Consider the following 17923-nt stretch of genomic DNA (forward strand, 5'->3'; position numbering starts at 1 on the left):
TTGTGAGATTGCGTTTTTTCAACCACACAGCAAAATATGCAAATTTAAGGCATGGACCCAGCAACCTTGTTTCTAGTTGGCCTATATTTAGGTTATAGTCGGACTTATGATGCTCACATATTTACAAGCTTCTATATAAAGCATCACATATTAACTAGAGCAATACACTGTGGATCATTTTTTTTTCAGCCTTTAGCATGCTAGAATCCACATGAGACAGTATATTGTGGTTTTGTCTTCAGTTTCCCCCCCCCCCCCCCATAGCTTTTTATTCAGTCTGAAGATGTGCACGGACAGTTGTGGCCAACACAAGCTCATTAGCTGGTTGGCCAGCTGAAGTGGCAGGTGGCAGCAAAAGGTTTTGTAGTTTCAAAAGTTTGAATTATTAGCTACAGCCCAATTAACTAATTATATTCTGTGTTATGAGATATATTATCACATTGTTTGCTCTGTATTCATTTGTACTGGTAAATCTCCATCCAGCCAGCGATAATTGAATAAGGATAATTCATTGCAAAGTCCAATAAATCATTTGAGTGAAGATACATGTCACAACATACCTTAGTTGCACATTTGACTAACCTTGTAAATGTACGTGCCCTTCTAGGGTGCCTCGTCCAGTCTGGTGGTCAAATTTGCAGACACTGATAAGGAAAGGACCCTGCGCAGGATGCACCAGATGGCAGGCCAGCTTGGCATCTTCAGTCCCATGACTATCCAGTTTGGGGCCTATGGCGCCTACTCTCATGCTGTAAGTCTCAGCCCGGCGGGGGAGGAGACGGTGAGCTTTAAAAACATAAAACAAAAAACTGTTGTGTTTTGAGGTTTGCATTCATGATTTCTCCCAATAGGCACGTGACCCTCCGAGAGACAGCTCCTTAAGTGATTAACAGTGTTAAATGGCTGTTTAAGTCCACATTTTCAGATCCTTTACAGGAAATGCACTTCTTATGGTATTGTATCCCTTCATTTGACCATGGAAGCTGCTTATCATGCATGTTCATCAATACACTGTTTTACTTCCGTACAGTTGTGAGCATCTACTTCATGTTCACATGGTCTGTGAAATTTAAACTGCCAACCCAAGCTGGCCTTTTTTTAACGTTTCGCACTCAAACAGAGGTGCACTTCATTACCAATGAGCCACACCTGCTCACCCCCAACCTCTGTCCCTGCCAGCCCAACCGTTGCCTATTTCACATTCACACATGAAAGTCACAGCCTGGGTTAGGAGTCTGTGAGACTTTGCACTCACACAGTAGCTAACAACTCACCCTGACAGGTGAGAATCGCCCACACACACACACACACACACAGCTTTCCACTAACTCCGCTTTAGACTTATGCACACATATGAATATATATATACTTATTTTGTGTCATATAAAGAGCACAAGGCCAGAGCGGCGTTATTCTCGCTGGAAAGCAACGCTGCAGGGCAACACGGACCACTCTGTGCTAGAACAAGCCGCGGACCAAACAAACAGGGATGCGAGTGTAAACACGCTCTGGTCCTGCGGCTATTTTACCCTCCTTTTCCTTCTCTGTCCTTCCCTCCATCCCTCCCATGCTACGCCTCTTCCGCCCACCGCTACATAATCCTACAGCAGATGATGCAACAGCAAGCAGCCCTGATGGCAGCAACACAAGGCTCCTACCTGAACCCCATGGCAGCAATTGCTGCTGCGCAAATGCAACAAATGGCAGCTTTCAATGTCAACGGCCTGGTGGCTACTCCCATGACACCGTCCTCAGGTAGTCACCACGACAGACACACACACACACACACACACAAACTCGCTAACTGAATCAGGTACAAAGGTATGTGCAAACAAACAAATACACACATACACACATACACATGCGGCACTGGTCTGGAACATTCGCATCATTAGCAAGAATTATAGAAGCCGCAGTAATGTATTCATCCAAGGCCTCTCTGCTTTTGCCCTTGTTACATGTTTTAACATGCAGGCCCCATTTTCTGGGCATTGCCGGTGTCAAACTAAAGGAAGCCGAGGCTTATACGGAATGGGACACGATAGGAGAAGATAGAGGCACGCCTTGGCAGACACATTATGGTGTCTCTCTCCTTCTCCTGCTCATTATCTCTATTTTCGCCGTCTTGTCTGTCAGTCGCTCTCTCACTCCGTGTCTCTGTGACAGTGTGTGTTTTCCGGGAACACAGCCAATCCAATGACTTTGGATGCAGAGTCCTTGGCTTATACAATATAAGAGCAAAGATTTGTGTGAGATAATCCCGCACCCTAGTCTGAACTATCTTTTTGGCCCTTGTCACGAGGAGCTTTGATGGCTCGACACTAAGGAGGCAGGCCGCCTGAAGGCAGGGTCATCGCAAATGTATTAAATAAAGTGGCTTGACGCCGTACCTGGCATTTGTAAGCCACAAACCTACATATACCAGGTAATACCTATCAAACATAATCCTACATGACATAAATGCCCTTCACCTGGATTAGAAAAATAGTAAAAATCCATCTGCACAAAAGGGCACTGACAAGGGGACAGACTTGGAATCTCGCCTCAAGAGGGGAAGAAGCGGAGGCACAGGGTCCCTATATCAAATATTCAACAGATTAGCTACTTCGTCTTGTGAGTCGGTTTGGTCCCATTATTTTTTTGTGCCTCTTTGTCCCTGCGCCGCCGTTAAACATAAACGCGTAGTGCGCTACCATGACTGATTTAGTGCTTGTAGCTTTAGTTCAGACTGAATCAGTGCTAATTTAAACCAAACTACACTTCACCACCATTATGGTTCAAAAGGTATGAATTTGTGCTCATGGAGGCCAATTATTCGCCTGCTATGCCCTGGTACATTTGTCAAAAAAAAAAAAAAAAAACACTAGAAAAATACACTTCTCTTGTAGAATTCGAAGAGTGCACCCTGCAGTTTCCGTAATGACTCTGTATCTATTCGCAGGCACCAGCACACCCCCTGGCATCTCTGCCACAGCTGTGCCAAGCATAGCCACCCCTATTGGGGTCAACGGATTCAGCACTCTCCCTCCTCAGAGCAACGGGCAGCCCAACTCTGAGCCCATCTACACCAATGGTATTCACCCTTACCCAGGTGAGCCAATCAGGTCCACCAAGAAAGACACAGGACATTTGTAACTAGCTAAAGTCACGAGGCAGTTGTTCTGACCCTGACCTTCACAGTTAGCTGCTTTTACTAACGGAGGTATATGAATTATTCAAACTTTTTGAGGGTCTCGTGTAATTGGCACAATGCCAGCTCGACACGTCACGGGGGAGTCATTTAATTATATCACGTGGTTCTGTAAAAGTTGACAAAAACCCTTTTCTAATTCACACTCGTTGCTTCTTTTTTCTGATCCGATGTGAAGCGTTTAAGGCTCGAGGGCTCAATCAACGGTGTCTGCTGCAGACTTTCTGAGCAGACACCCCTGGTATCATGACAAATCCATCAGTTGACACAACTGTCCATTATCGTTGATCTGAAGCCTTATCAGTTTGTCCTCAGCTTCTCAATGTTGCCAGGGACTGATTCCTGAAGAATTGACATCAACACTCCCCTTTCCTGCATTATGCAAAGGCAGCTGCAACTGTAATGAACTACAAAGTGGTTTGTTTGGCATGTTGTTAATATTTGATGCTAACATCTGGGGGGAACAGGCATTTTGGAGAACTGAAATATGTCAACCTAAATTTCTCCCACTCCCCGTGTCATCTTACACACGGGGACGGTTCTCTGCGGCTAGGCTCATTTCTGTCTCGCTTTTTAACGTTCTCTCGATGTCTTTGTGTCTCTGTGTCCGTCCCCATCCCCTCTCTGTGTCTTCTGCTTTCATTTTCCTCATTGTCATCCCCCCTTTCTCCGTCTCTCTTTTTGTCTGTCTGCAGCACAGAGTCCAACAGTGGCCGACCCTCTCCAACAGGCTTACGCTGGCGTCCAACACTACGCAGGTGATCCGTCTCTCCTTCCTCCTCCCTTCCCCTCTTCCTTTCTGTTTGCCACATCAGTAGACACTATGACAAGTAGAGATAGCCGGACGGGCCAGCCAATTTCCTGCCGGATTAGGATGCTTTACATAAGGATTTTCAGTTGACTTGATTATACACCCACATAATAAAAAATCCTAATTCCAAAAGTACACCAAGTGCCGAGGATCTGAACCTGCCATAGCCTCCCAAAGGAGAGATGACAGGGACCTCTAATAATCACTGCTTCCTGCAGGACATCAGCTCTCATTAACATGGTGTGCGGCTCCCTCTCTTTCCTCCTGTGTCTGCGTAGTCGAGCTGCACTCTAGTCCCCATTTTCGCCATACTCTTCATGTAGTGATCCACCAGCCGAGTGGGCCTGGCCTCCCGGTCCTAATGCAATGTCTTTAACGCAACAATAGAAGAATGATTTGAGTTTTGTTGTGTCAAATATGAAAATAGAGACGCGAAAAATTTCACTCTCACTCTCCCTTTGCAACAGCAGCCTACCCTGCCGCCTATGCGCCAATCAGCCAAGCGTTCCCCCAGCAACCAACCATCATTCCCCAGCAACAGAGGGAAGGTAAGAGCGAGCGAGCGCGACCACCCAAGATAAAAGGTGATAATTGCCATGTTCCATTCTAATGTGGCTGTGCTGCTTTGAATTAGCGAGGGAGGGAAAAAAGCTGGCTGGGGAAAATGTGAGAAAAAGGTTCCCCATTTAAGGAGAAGAACATTAGCAGTGAGATGGAAAGTTACTCTGTCATTATTCAAAAACTGCACTAATTCAAACTCGCAGCGTTAGACTGCTTAATCAGTCCATTACAATGTGTTTAAGTGGTTATAAATATTCATCAGATTAATTAGCTGCATGCATAATCATTTATTACCTTTCCTGGTGTAGTGTTCGTTCTTATGCCACAGCATCAGATGTAATAAAGCATAGGATATACTGTGAAGGTAAATCACTCTTTCTGACTCCATCTGTCAGTTTCAATTATTCATCCATATGATTGTATGAGACGGCGTAGAGTGGCATGAATATTCAATATCAATAGGGTGTTTCTAACATTGCCAATAGGAAAAGTTGGTATATGTTTAAAATGTCATCTGTAGTGGGACTGCATGCCAGGGAGCAAACATGTAGGAAGAAAGTAGATAGACACAAACCTATCCTGACACGTCAGCTGCTTATTCGCCGGGCTAATTTTACACCCTCGGAAAAAGAATTGCTTTTAAAAATGTCTCATATCTCACTGCTAACTTAAAAAAAAAAAAATTTGAATTTGTAAGAACTACATAATTCATGATTACACACACACACACACACACACAGACACAGACACAAAAGCCATTTTTGGTTGAGCCAGTGGCGTGTCTCCCTGGCCTCCTCTGGGTTTTGGCTACATTCCCAGTCTCCAGGTCCGCTGTCACAGTCTGCAGCCATGAGGCACCTAAACCTGAATACATAGGCGCAGTCTAGCCTCAGCTTCATCCTCCCTCGGAAAGCTAATAATTGCAACAATGCAATCTATCAGTCTGTGCCTGTGTCAGCAAAGATAATCCCACCAAATCCCCAAATCGTATTCTTACCAGGCACATTTTACTTTACTCTTTGAAAATATGCGTCCTTTTCACTTCAGCGGAGCATCTTAGGGAGACAGTAACACTTTGAGACAGACAGCAACACTCTCTGACAGTAAATGCTTGATGATAAACAACACTTTTTTTTAAAGCCTTTAAGTCAGTGCAGCAAGGACAGTGGTTGTACCTGAATAGACCATTTTTGAATTTTGCTCAAGTTCCACGCCAACTTCACCACATCTGTCCGTGATGGCAATAATAAGCAAGAGCACTGTGTGGAATGCATCACTGCCGCCTGTAAATCGCGTGAATTGAATCATTTCAGGGTGATTCAGAGGCAAATTCCACACGTTGACTTTTTTTGTTGAACCCTAGGACTACTATTATCCAAAATGCAACACTTACTGCCGGGAGTTCGGTCAGAGATTTCGCGGTAGTGTGCTAGCAGCAGCTAATGCGGCCTTTAGCCCCCTGGCCTCAAGCAGGCATGAGTGTGTCACGTAAGATGACTTATTTCTAAACTCTGCATATCATATGTAGACTTTTAGTCTTCAGCTGACGTGGACATCAAGTGACATTGCTCGTTGCAACTTCCCAAAATACATAATAAAGCATTATGCATGAAGACTCCTTTTCTACCAGGACAAATATACAATGAATATTATAAGAATTCCATAATGTAAATAAAATAAATGTAATTATCTGATTTATTTTGTTGGAAAGAGGAATGTAAAAGGTCTCAAATGATTATTTTTGGATATTTTGTAGATATAACAAAAAAGTTGATGAGTAAATAATCAATTTTATCATATCACTATTCTTGGTACAAGGTAAACTGATCTTTACTGGTAAAATAGCAATTTATAAAATATATATTTAAAATGTACGAAGTAATGGTTAGTGTACAAAGTGTTTTATAAAGTTTAACGTTAATCTCTATTTGGTAAGATTGCGGTTGTCGGATTTGGTACTCATGCTGATATCCACTCAGTGTCACCAACATGCAGAAGTTCAAGGACGGAATCAGTCTTTTTCCAAACAGCTAAAAGAATTGTGTCATGAGGTAAAGCGAGGACTTTATAAATAACTATGCAGTTACTATGCAATTTCCTTTTGTATTCTATACAAAACCTAAACCTAAACAGACAGAACTAAGATTCAGTCCTTAACTGTAAACATTTTATTTATTTTTTAAATCGCCACTTTGTCATCTCGTGGGTGTGCGCGTGTCCTCTATCTGGCCGAGGGACAGCAGCAGCCACCACTGCAGCCTTCTTATCAGCCTTCTCAGCAGCCGCAGTCTCATCTCATCGAGCTATCACCCGGAGCAATGAGACAGGAGAGAATGCAAGCCAGGCAGCCAGGCCGCAAGCACACTGTCCCCGAGTCCATCACGTCTCTCTCTCTCTCTCTCCAGCTCATGCCTCCCTCAATCCAGATTGGCCTGTACAATATGTGGCAGCTGGGTGGATGAGTGTGGAGGGATGGAGAGAGATTGGAACGGTCCTACTATCACAGAGTAATTGGGACAAAAACTTGGCGTGTGCTCTGCCTCCACCTCCCATCTCTTTTCTTTTTTTTTTTTGTCCCCGTGTTTCTCTTTCTCACTACAACCGTCTTTGTCTTTCACTTCAAATCGACCCCTCTGATTTTTTTCACCCTTTTTATCTTCATGTGGCTCTCTTGTTTTACTTTTATCTATGTTTACATGTGCGCTAAAACCGCCCCCAAAATTGTAAGTCAAGTTTAAAGGTTTTGGAATCTCACATTTAAAAAATGGGATTCAAATGGGAACCATAACAAAAAGAGATTAACAAACATCATGAATGCTGCATGGATCTCTAGGGTAAATATATACATTGCAGATACTAAGACTAAGAAAATGTAAGATAAATAGATAAAAAGAAACTAAAGGAAGCACGTGATGCTTTAATATACAACACAATATATGCAGAGAGGGAAATAACACTAAAACATGAACAAGGAATGATAAATGCAAGTTAGGAGCATCACAGAACACACACAAGTATATATTTATGTGCTATATCATGTATAATATCATCTGGGAACTTCTACTAAAAGAGGATGAAGGAGTTTACTCTATGATGAAAACAACTAATAAAATAAAAATATTTGTACTGCAGGTAACATCATCAGTATGTGGCGTTGACACGGCTCGTGCGCTAATTGGATTTTTGTCCTGATTGCTTTATTGAGTCATTTTTCCACGTGTGTTATTATGGTCAGCCTTCTCTTTTGCTCTGTTTATGCCCCCATTTAACCTCCTGTTGTCTTTTTCTCATCAACAGGGCCAGAGGGTTGCAACCTGTTTATTTATCACCTGCCGCAGGAGTTCGGGGATGCAGAGCTCATGCAAATGTTCCTGCCTTTTGGTAACGTCATCTCGGCCAAAGTCTTTGTGGACCGAGCGACCAATCAGAGCAAATGTTTCGGTGAGTGAAAAAAAAAAAAAAACACAGAGAGGCAACGGGAAGCAATGCACGGGTGCTCCCTGGGTGTATCACACAGGCGAGGTGATGGGGCCTGAGTGTGTCGTGAGACGGTGGATTGGTCCGATTGCCTATGAAGCAGGTCAAACCCACCTCGAAGCCTCCGCATAGCTACCGGCCCGCCGTCTTTGGACACATCCACTCATCTCGCTCTCACAACCACAATCAGTGTCCATCTCCCCTTCCTCTGAATCCTTTACCGAGGCGAAAAATAATTTTCCCAGACAGCCCCAAAATCTGTAGCCGGGCAACAAGCGGCGCCCCCCCCCCCCCCCCCCCACCGTTCCTCCGCTCCTTTTCTCTTGCCTCCCACACGGAAAAACCAATTCATCAGGGTGGAGGCGATGCAGGTGGAATCCATGGGCTTAAAGAGATAATAATAGACTGGTGTGGGCCCTACTGTTGATTCAGTTGGACAGTAGCACCCTGGAGACGGGCGGAGGGAGAGCGAGACACAGACACAGAGAGAGAGAGAGAGACTCCCAGCATTGGCTCTTAGTTTCTCTTCAACACGGCCCGCCTATGAGGCTTTCTCTTCCCGTCTTCCCTCGTCTGTCTCGGGACTCTCTCTCTCTCTCTCTCTCCCTCTGCGTGCGCCGCTGTAAACATATGCCGCTTGCTATTGGTATACATCAGACAACAAGGGAGAAGGACAAAGGGGCGGTGACCTCATCAGTCTCACTGGCTTATTATGGCTTGTAATTAAGATCCCGGGCTGAAAAACAGCAATTTAACCGATGATTCTTTTGTGGGAAGTTTTTTTTTCTTCACTCATTTCTCCTTCCTTTTTATAGCAGAAGCCCCGGGGCTTCCTTGTAAGACATTAACAAATTAGACAGAAGATGCTGTGCATTAAAGGGGATAAGTTATTAAGTCAAAGAATGTGGAACACTTCGTCTTAAAAATGTGTGAGTTTAGCCTCGCTGATGTGGTAAATTTACATACTGTACATGTGAAAAAACACACGCCGGGTAAAGTAAGAAAATACATGGACTGCCCGATGAGTTTTACATTCCAGACATGTTTCTATTGGCCTTGTGCACGTTGTTGTGAAGAAAACATGCAGCGCTGGAAATCAACAAGAAAATGTTTTATACAAACTGACAGAAAGCCAGTTACCTCGTTGTTAGTTGGGGAAATGTCCAAAGCATTGAAGTATAATACAACATTTCTGATAGAAGTACATCAATCAAACAATCAGCAACGATGACCAGCGTGCTGTTACCACCAGTAATAATCCACTTTTTTTCTATCTTCTTCTAATGAAATCTAAAAATGTGACTATTTTAAAATCCAGAAAGTTCAATAATATCTTGCATACGTTTAAATGAAATACTTTCTTTCATCACTTCTTGTGAATTTCAACAGAAAGGTTGAGTGACGTTCGATGAACATGTTTTTCGGCAGCACAGGTGAACTCCTTTTTGGGATGTAGAGAGAAGACAACCAGACATCCCTCGTTGAGCCCGAGTGTTTACACGGAAGCTTGGAAACATGAATATGATGAAAAGGTCACAGGAGGAGCTCTTCAAGCGTGTTCTTATAAAAGATGTATTTCTGAAGTAGGATTTGGAGTATGCTCTTCAGGGATGCATCACTGTCAATTTGGACCGATATCTCTTCAGTTTGGAATTTCTATTTGATTTGCAATAAACTGGATATGAATATTTGACGTGGCGTGAGATGAAGGAACAAGTTTAGCGATTTATAAAAATGAAAGCACGTATTAGGTATTATTTTAGTCTTATTAGTTAAGGATGCTTTATTGAGCATGTGTAGATGTGCGTACTGTGTAACCCATAAACAACAACTGTTGAGGGGCTTTGGCGTCGTGTTGAAAGAGGTAACATGGGACACAATTAATGAAAATCAAATTAGCCTTTATCCTCTTTGTTTAGTCCCCCATCAACACCTGCACATGTAAAAGTGAGTTGATGGTAATTGATCACATGGAAGTCGACCGCCTCGTTGGCAGAGTGGCGAACTAGTTGCAGCAGAGCAGAAGAAAGCCGTTGATGGTGTTCGAACCAAAGCTTCGCCTCCAGACTGCAGCCGCCTCTAAGAAAAGGTTTTCATGAGACCAAACCAATGATGTTTGCAACCTTTGTGTGTGTTTTACTAAATATGCATGGCATTGCAAAGCATGCAGACATTCTGCTACAACGTACAGCTGATGTGAGAGCCACACTTCAACCGCTGGCGTTTAGGGCATCAAAGATGTAAAACATTAAAAAGTTTGTGGGCACCAGCAGTTGCTGGGTCCCCTCTCTCCATACTTTGACCCCAAGCATCCTATCTCGTTCCTTGGCATGTTGGATGTAAATGTGAGGTACGGAGATTCGTTAAAGCCGGGGATAGTGTGTGTGTTTGCGGGATTGGGAAGGGATCACTGCCAACTGACAGGCCCTTCCCTGCTCAGTTTGTTTAAAAGGTCTGTAAAAGCAGCAGCCTTATCTTACCCCGCGCTGACAAAAGCCTGCCCTCTTCCCCCCAAATTAAATTGGACCCGTAGCGGTGTGATCAAATCAGCTGGCAGGCGGAAAATTCGGGCCGTCAATCACAGAGGTGCCTGATAAGAGCAGGCAAGGAGTCCCGGCGTGGAAAGCTGTGGGCTCATTCCGCCTCGACACCCAGGTGATAACTCAGAGCAGCAGGCACCTCCGTCCTGCACACCTTGCTGCCAGCATCTCGCCACGACCCCCCCCGTGCCCTTTACTCTTTACTCCGACGCAGGCTCGGTCGCACCCGGACATGCGGCTCCTCGGCCCGCTTGCACAGCTAAAACAACACAGGTCCCAAAAAGCCACGCAATATTCTCGCTTATCTTTGAACACCTTTTCATGTTTTTTTGGGGGGGGGGGTTTAGACTCGCGGCTCCCAACAGCTCTTCCTCGTTTGATTTTTAATATCTGTGTTATGAGCCTTTGTGGTAATTCATGTAATCTTTTTAATTCAAAGATTTTCAATTAATCCGTGGAAAAGAGAAAACAAAGAGCTATTGTTGTGTCATTGTTGAGAGTTAAAAGGGTCTTCTTCTCCCCTCTTTTTTTTTTTTCTTTCATCTCACCTGTCTTCTCCCCGCTCCCTTTCTCTTCACTCTGTTTCTCCCTCATCTCTTCCCCATTCTTCTCCCCTCATGTGTTGTTTCTTCTTTTTTCTTCTTTTTTTTCCGCCCCCCCCGTCTCCCTCCCGTTCTGTGTTCTTGTCTCAGGCTTTGTGAGTTTTGATAACCCGTCCAGTGCTCAAGCCGCAATCCAGGCCATGAACGGCTTTCAGATAGGCATGAAGAGGCTGAAGGTGCAGCTAAAGCGGCCAAAGGATGCCAACCGACCTTACTGACTCGTCTGCTGTCCGTACCCAGGTATAATTACACCCGTGCCGTACTTTGCAATGCTATGTCTGTTCTAAAACTAAGCAACCACTCACTTGGACAGTGCACGTCTTGTTGCTGCAGTAGATGGGACTATCTGAGAGTCCATGGGCTCAATTCCCCCGTTTAAATATTTTGCTAAATCATAAGAATGAAGATGTCGGAAATTATTTTAAAGATTTGTATTCAACTATAAATAATTGAAAGCTCAACTCAATGAAAGACAATTATAAGGCATTTAAATACCTTTAGAACTCTTTGTGGTGAGGGGACAAACCTGGAAATGAACTACGCAAAGTGTCCCGGATTCTGACCAGTACAGAGTTGTATCACCAATAATTTGAATTAAAAGACCTCTGTTGAAATATAGATACATGACAGGCTAGTTTAAATGCACAATTCAATAAAATACGTAGGTTCTCTCCCATTAGGTGTGGAGGCGGCAGGGCACTGCACACTGCTCCATGGGTTTAAAATCTGATTTGTAAATGCAGGATGCTCCGGTACAAGTTTATGACATCATGAATACCCAGCTGTCCATAAATACAAGTCCACTGAGGACGGCGTTGAGAACCGATGCAAGTTCTTAAACCATAAATTCACGAAACCAAATAGCAGATTTATAATACAATAACTTTTTACATGAATAACGATGAGCATGATGAGTGAATAAATGTTTAATGAAAGAAAAGTTTGTGCTCACAGAAATAAATCAACAGAAAGATGATTAATGGAAAAGCACTTAGTGGGTCTGCAAACTGCGGTGGCACCAAAACAAACCGCAGTGAGCACCGCTCGGTTCAGCTGAAACAGTCATAGTCCGTTCTCTCATCTATTGTTTGCCAACAAACAGACAAGGAAAGGTTTACGCATTAAGATGGTTGTGGTATGGTCATTTGAACTTGTTCCTGAAATGAGTGCACGTACTCATATATCATTTTATTCAACTGTAAAATAAAGAGATAGAAATATACAGCTAGTAAAATGCCAATTTAAACATCCATGTTGGAAATGTATTGTGTGGCGCTGGGGAAAGTGTCCAAACAATGCCAGTGGTTACATATATCGCTAATTTAATACTGAATACTAAAATGTTTATGTAAAATATGCTCTATTGAAATCACACTTATCCACTTTAGAATAGTTGGTAACCATGCCACTTATTGGGTAAAACATTTGTATTGATGGCTGTTTTTTATTAAGTTTGCATTTACAAAGTTCAGCAAACACGGGAGGATTCACACATGTGTGAACACATATATGTATATAAATATGTAGCATATATATATATATATATATATGCTGATAAGATATCTAGTGCCAGATATCTTTAATATCTAAAAGTTCCATGTTCGTGCCCTTTAAACTCAAAGCTTTCATACAAATAACTAAAAAATATGTTTGACTCAAAGTGTCACCATCCTTCAATAAAGACTAATTTCACAGTGTCGGGCTTGATTTAAAGAATCATCACCCATCTTTTACAAAGTGCAGCTGCCAGTGAAAAATAATACGGATGTCTGCTCTCTTTGCACAATTGCCAAGACAACTTTTCATTAGAATAGCATACGCCTGGATTATATTCCTCCATAAATAAAAGCGGGGGTAATACCATTTGTTTTTTTTTAGAGTTGACTCTTTAAAAGCCACAAGATGGCATTAATGGAAGGTGGTATGCAATACAAATGATAGATGCTCCTTTTATCTCTTGCCTGATAGCATTTGAATGGGGCCTTGTCCTGCAAATTGAAGAGAGGCTTTCAGAGCAGACACCCTCAAAAGGGTGGGGGGGGGGGGGCAGGGGGGGGGGGGGGGTTGAGGGTTTGGACTTTGATTTAATATTGAGCATCAATGAGGGACAAATGGAAAATATCCTGCAGCAGCATTGGGTGACCGGGCAGTCATTGAGATGTACTCAGACATTTGAGTCAATGATATTCTCTCACTTTATAAAGTGAAGCGTGTGCGGTGTGTGGTGCACCGCGTTAGTGCTTTTGTGTGTTTTTTCATCTGCTCCTTCATCTCTGGTCTGGTTCAATCTATATTATTCTCCTGTTAATACACCACTTCTGTTGTTGAGGTAAGGGAAACGTATAGCCCAAAAACAAGAAGAATTTGATGAAAATATTAAGAAAATACCACTGGGTTTCTGAAGCCATTTCCTGTTTTTTTTAAAGTTTACATAAACCATGAAGCAGGTTGGATTTGAAATATTTCTGCAATCTACTTTAAATAACTTTTTTTTTGTATTGGCATGCATTGCCTTGTATTGCGAAAGACGGTACATTGAGTTCTTGAGCAAAAGTATGAAATAAGTAAAGTTCAACTGTTAGCGTTTCTAAATCCAACCAAGTTAGAATGATGAAAAACTTTGATGAAGCCTGAATGATGAATTGTGTTCCTTTAGGTAAGAAAAAACTTCAAAATGTAGATAACTCCAGAAGCTTCTTTTTTTTTCTTCTAATACTGACGATTTCGCTTTGAAGTGGAATTAAAAACACCATCAGACAGCATTCTCTTCTGCTGGTCTCAGGAGCCCTGCTCTTCTGAAATTGCGTTCTGTGTCTTAAAGATAAACTTAATGCAAAAAAGCTGAAGCATTGACTGTACGGCCACCCTCATAGCAAACAATGCAAGGCAAATCCAATTACTGTAGACAGGAAAAGTTTCTGAAATATGCATTTCTGCCTTAAGGGTTATCTTTGTGAATATGAATACATCAATTCAACCTTTTAACCTGCAAATTGTCAGCCTGAGAATATTTCACCAACACCTGGAAGCGCAAGAAAAGGATCCGCTTTGAGCTGTGTTGAGGATTATATGTTTGTCTTTTTTCTGTTTTATTTGTCACCTATTTTCTGTATTACTTAACGGTACCAACCATGCATTAAAACTTCATTTTATTCGGCAGGCACAATATGTGAGAGTGTGGTTCAAATGTGGAAAGGGTGCTTTGAAGTCTGACTTTTAAGGCAAAGAAAAATCCCACTGTTTCTTTCCTTCTTTTGCACCCCGAAAACCAACCTGGCAACCTGACATGGCCAATCACAGTGGGAGCTGGCCTTTCTTCGCTATAGCCACCCCCGCCCCACCCCCCCCCACACTCCCTCACATCCCCCCATACCTGTCATGGGGGCCAGGTTCCCACAGCTGTAAGTTGAACCCATGGTGTCATTTTATTTTGGATGACGTCATGTGGTGGGACTGTGACTGCGTTGCATGACGTGGCGTTAATTGATGTCTCTGAATCTCTTTATATTCTGCCCTCCTTTTTATATACTGTACATTGTACATATTGGCAATTTGTGGAGTGCAGTAAAGCGGCGCCTCTCTTGGCTGGTACCTGTTGTTCATAATGTAACGATGTGATGACTCGTTGGTTGGTTATTACTGGAAGTGGCCTTTAACCCTTTGTGCTATTTGTACCGTGTGCCCTTGTGGTGTTTCACTTTCTCTTGTGGGGTTCATGTGTATCGATGTACAGTATATTCTTTCTCATTTCTTCACATTCATATCAACGGTGTTTTCTTCGCAGCAAACTTTGATTCATAAGAACAAAAAAGTTTGAATCGTGGCACACAAAAAAAAACAAAAAAGCGCCTTTTTTCTGACTCCGATCGACAGCTGTTTAGCTTGATGGCCAAGTTGACCCTACGTTTGTTTAGCCAATTAAATCCCCACCGTTCAGGCGGAGAGAGCATAGGCAAATGTTGACACTCCACTTCTCCTTGGATTTCATCTGCGCAGGGAGTACTTCTGCTAGATTGTTTTGTTTGCCGAACATGAGGATCACTTCCCATTTGTTTATTTATGAGGGTTCCAACCAATTCCGCTGCGATAGCAGAGCCTGCAGGTACCCGCCGCAGACACCACATGGCCAAAATACGCCCACCGTACGGCACGCATTGGATGTACAATGGAACAAAACACCACTACCTGTGACACTGCTGGCTGTTTCTCAGTAGGATGACGCCACCAGATCATTTCTTTCACTCCTCATTTCTTTCGGGCTCGGAGCAGAGATAACTCACTCGCTCGGTAAGAAGAAAGGGCAGCAAACATTTTCACAGTGAAAGAGGTCCCCTTCTTTTTTTTTGTTGTTTTGCAAGTGAGGTTCAGGTTCAAATGAGAGTCGGTCGTTCTCATCGAACTCGTGCTGCCTTATTCTTTCAGAAGCCTCTGCCTCCCGGAGTCCGTCCAATCAAATCAAGGGCTTGTCTAGTCGGTGAAAAACCGTGAGGGATCAGGTCTTTCTTGCATCATCTATGTTTCCAGGTGTCTTTTATGGAGGTTTCTTTTTGTTTTTTTCAAGTAGGTAGCGGTGGTGGGAGGGCGTCCTACTGGGATGAAAAGCTGGTGTAAAAAAAAGAAAGCCTTTGTTTTCTGGCAAAGTTGGATGGTGAAATAGTTGTGATGTTTAGAAATAAGCTGTTTACTTGGAGAAAGGGTGGTGGTAGGGGGGGGGGGGGGGGTTATTTTAAAGCCATTGTGTGTTTTTCTGCTCTCCACTAGTATACAGCGCCAGCGGCTTAGAAGACAAGGCATCTGTAACACTGACTGCTGTTGAGTGCTTTATGTTGCTAATGGCTGGGCATCTCTTTGGCACACACAGGGAAGAGAAAAAAAAAGTCCTATGATGAAATGGTAACAAGCTCATTTACAGGGATGGAAAGGTAGAACAAAGAGGGTCTGGTCAGCGTGTTCCCGTCACAGCGTCGGCCCCCTTTCATCTCCGCTCACTCAGAGAGCGATTCGCTGTGATTTCGTAGCCTTTCTTCACCCACATCAGAGTTCACAACATATTAGGGATGATAAGGCTGTAAACTAGGTCTTTGTTTAGCGACGCAACGCGGCATTTCAAGTCAACACAAAGGCTGGGTAGATGTGAGTTTGGCTTTTTAATGGGATTCTAATTAGAGGCCATTTGTTCAAATATGTCCTGTTTTTGTATTGGACGACCCGTGTTTTTCCCGTCACAATAACGAGCCTATTTCGATCCCTGCACTTCTCGTCATGTATCCTTGTTCTGATGGTAGTTTGTTTGTAATTAATTACCTGCCAGGTGAATGACAGCAACATCTCAAGACAACATTCCGTGTATTGCTTTCAAGCAGGCGGGATGAAGTCAGTTTAAATAAGGCCGTCGTTACATTAATGCTGTCACGGTGTAGATGTCTGTTCCATATGGTTAAAACACAAATTTCCCACCCCACCTCGAGCCCACTTATTTCTGGCTTTGATTGACACGCTCCTCTTTTTCTTTTTTTTTTCTTTCTTCTCCTACCCGTCTGTTTTTCATGCTGTTGGCTGTGCCTGTCAGTCTGTGTGATAACCGGGAGCCAGCAACCCTGAGCATGTTTCCGGCAGTCTCACTGAATCCACTCTCCTTATTCCCCTTCCCCTCTCTCTCTCACTCTCTCTCTCTCTCTCACTCTCTCACTCTCTCTCTCTGTCACAGGATGAAGGGCCACAACACCTTATTTCCACAAGTGCAGTAAAAGTACAAAGACTTCTTGCTCTGCTACATATCATGAAGGAAGGGTGGCCCCTTGATCCAGCTGGAAACCTGCTGAAAGATTGGGTGACTGAGAGAGGGATCCCAGAGTTTGTGTTTTTTGTTTTTTTTTCTCCTTTTTTTTTCGCAAATGCCTTCTTTTTTTTTGCTTTGCCGTTCGTGGAAGAAGATATTTTGCAGAGACCAACTTTTTGCTGCTGTTTTTTAGACATGATGGGGAAAAAAAAAAAAACTTTATAGACTCATTATGCTCAAAGCATGCATACTGACACAAGATATAGGTAAACATCCATAAACACAGATAACAAAACAACAAACACACACATTTCAAAACTACAAAAAAAAGAAAAAGGAAAAAAAAAAAAAAAACTTTGTACATGTATAAATACGTGCAAATGCCAACTGGAGTACTGACCCAGACACAAACGCGTGTGCATACACACACACATACACACAAACACACACACCAGCCTGCTGCCATTTTGGTTTTTGTGCCTACACAGGTGTTGTGCTCTGTGACAGGGCAAGCTCTGGATCAAGAAGAAAAGGAGAAAAAGAAAAGAAGAGGAGGAGAGAGGAGGAGAATCCAGGATAATTTACATGCATCATTCCTTAGGAAATAGGGACCAAAGGACTAAACGCTTTTTAAAAGAATATAAATATATAAATATATAAATATATATTTAAAAAAACTCATACCGTGTAGCTGCAAGTATTACAATTTACTCGTAGTAAAAAAAAAAGAAATCATTAAATCAATATCCAGTGGCCTACTGTACGTATAAAAGAAAATGGAAATAATGTATAAAAAAAAAGACATGGCATCGTAGTATAAGGGTTGATCTTTTGCTCTGGATGCAGATTTAGCACCAGGTTGTAGATTAGTGAAATAGTGTAGAAAAAATGTAGATTTGGTAACTTTTGCTGTTGTTTAAAAAAAAAAAAAAAAAAACTTGAAGTTGTAATGAAAAATGGGCA

At 42.7% G+C, this 17923-nt stretch overlaps 1 protein-coding gene across 14 annotated transcripts in view; it reads left to right on the forward strand.

Annotated features, from left to right (window-relative positions):
- celf6 (CUGBP Elav-like family member 6) overlaps positions 1-17692 on the forward strand; it is a 111785-nt gene extending 94093 nt beyond the window's left edge. For 3 of the 14 annotated variants that reach the window (XM_037488299.2, XM_037488281.2, XM_037488368.2), the window contains 8 exons: positions 608-781; positions 1608-1755; positions 2942-3091; positions 3886-3948; positions 4469-4549; positions 7860-8003; positions 11272-11421; positions 16889-17692. In XM_037488299.2, the coding sequence (XP_037344196.1) occupies positions 608-781; positions 1608-1755; positions 2942-3091; positions 3886-3948; positions 4469-4549; positions 7860-8003; positions 11272-11399 (888 nt within the window). In that variant the 3' untranslated portion in view covers positions 11400-11421; positions 16889-17692. Of the gene's footprint in view, positions 1-607; positions 782-1607; positions 1756-2941; positions 3092-3885; positions 3949-4468; positions 4550-7859; positions 8004-11271; positions 11422-14481; positions 14534-16888 lie in introns of those variants that run through there. The other 11 variants (XM_037488334.2, XM_037488351.2, XM_037488342.2 and 8 more) reach the window with 9 other exon arrangements.
- The last annotated feature ends 231 nt before the right edge of the window (positions 17693-17923 follow it).

Source organism: Pungitius pungitius, chromosome 4 (assembly GCF_949316345.1).
Source record: "Pungitius pungitius chromosome 4, fPunPun2.1, whole genome shotgun sequence".
Taxonomy (NCBI): domain Eukaryota; kingdom Metazoa; phylum Chordata; class Actinopteri; order Perciformes; family Gasterosteidae; genus Pungitius; species Pungitius pungitius.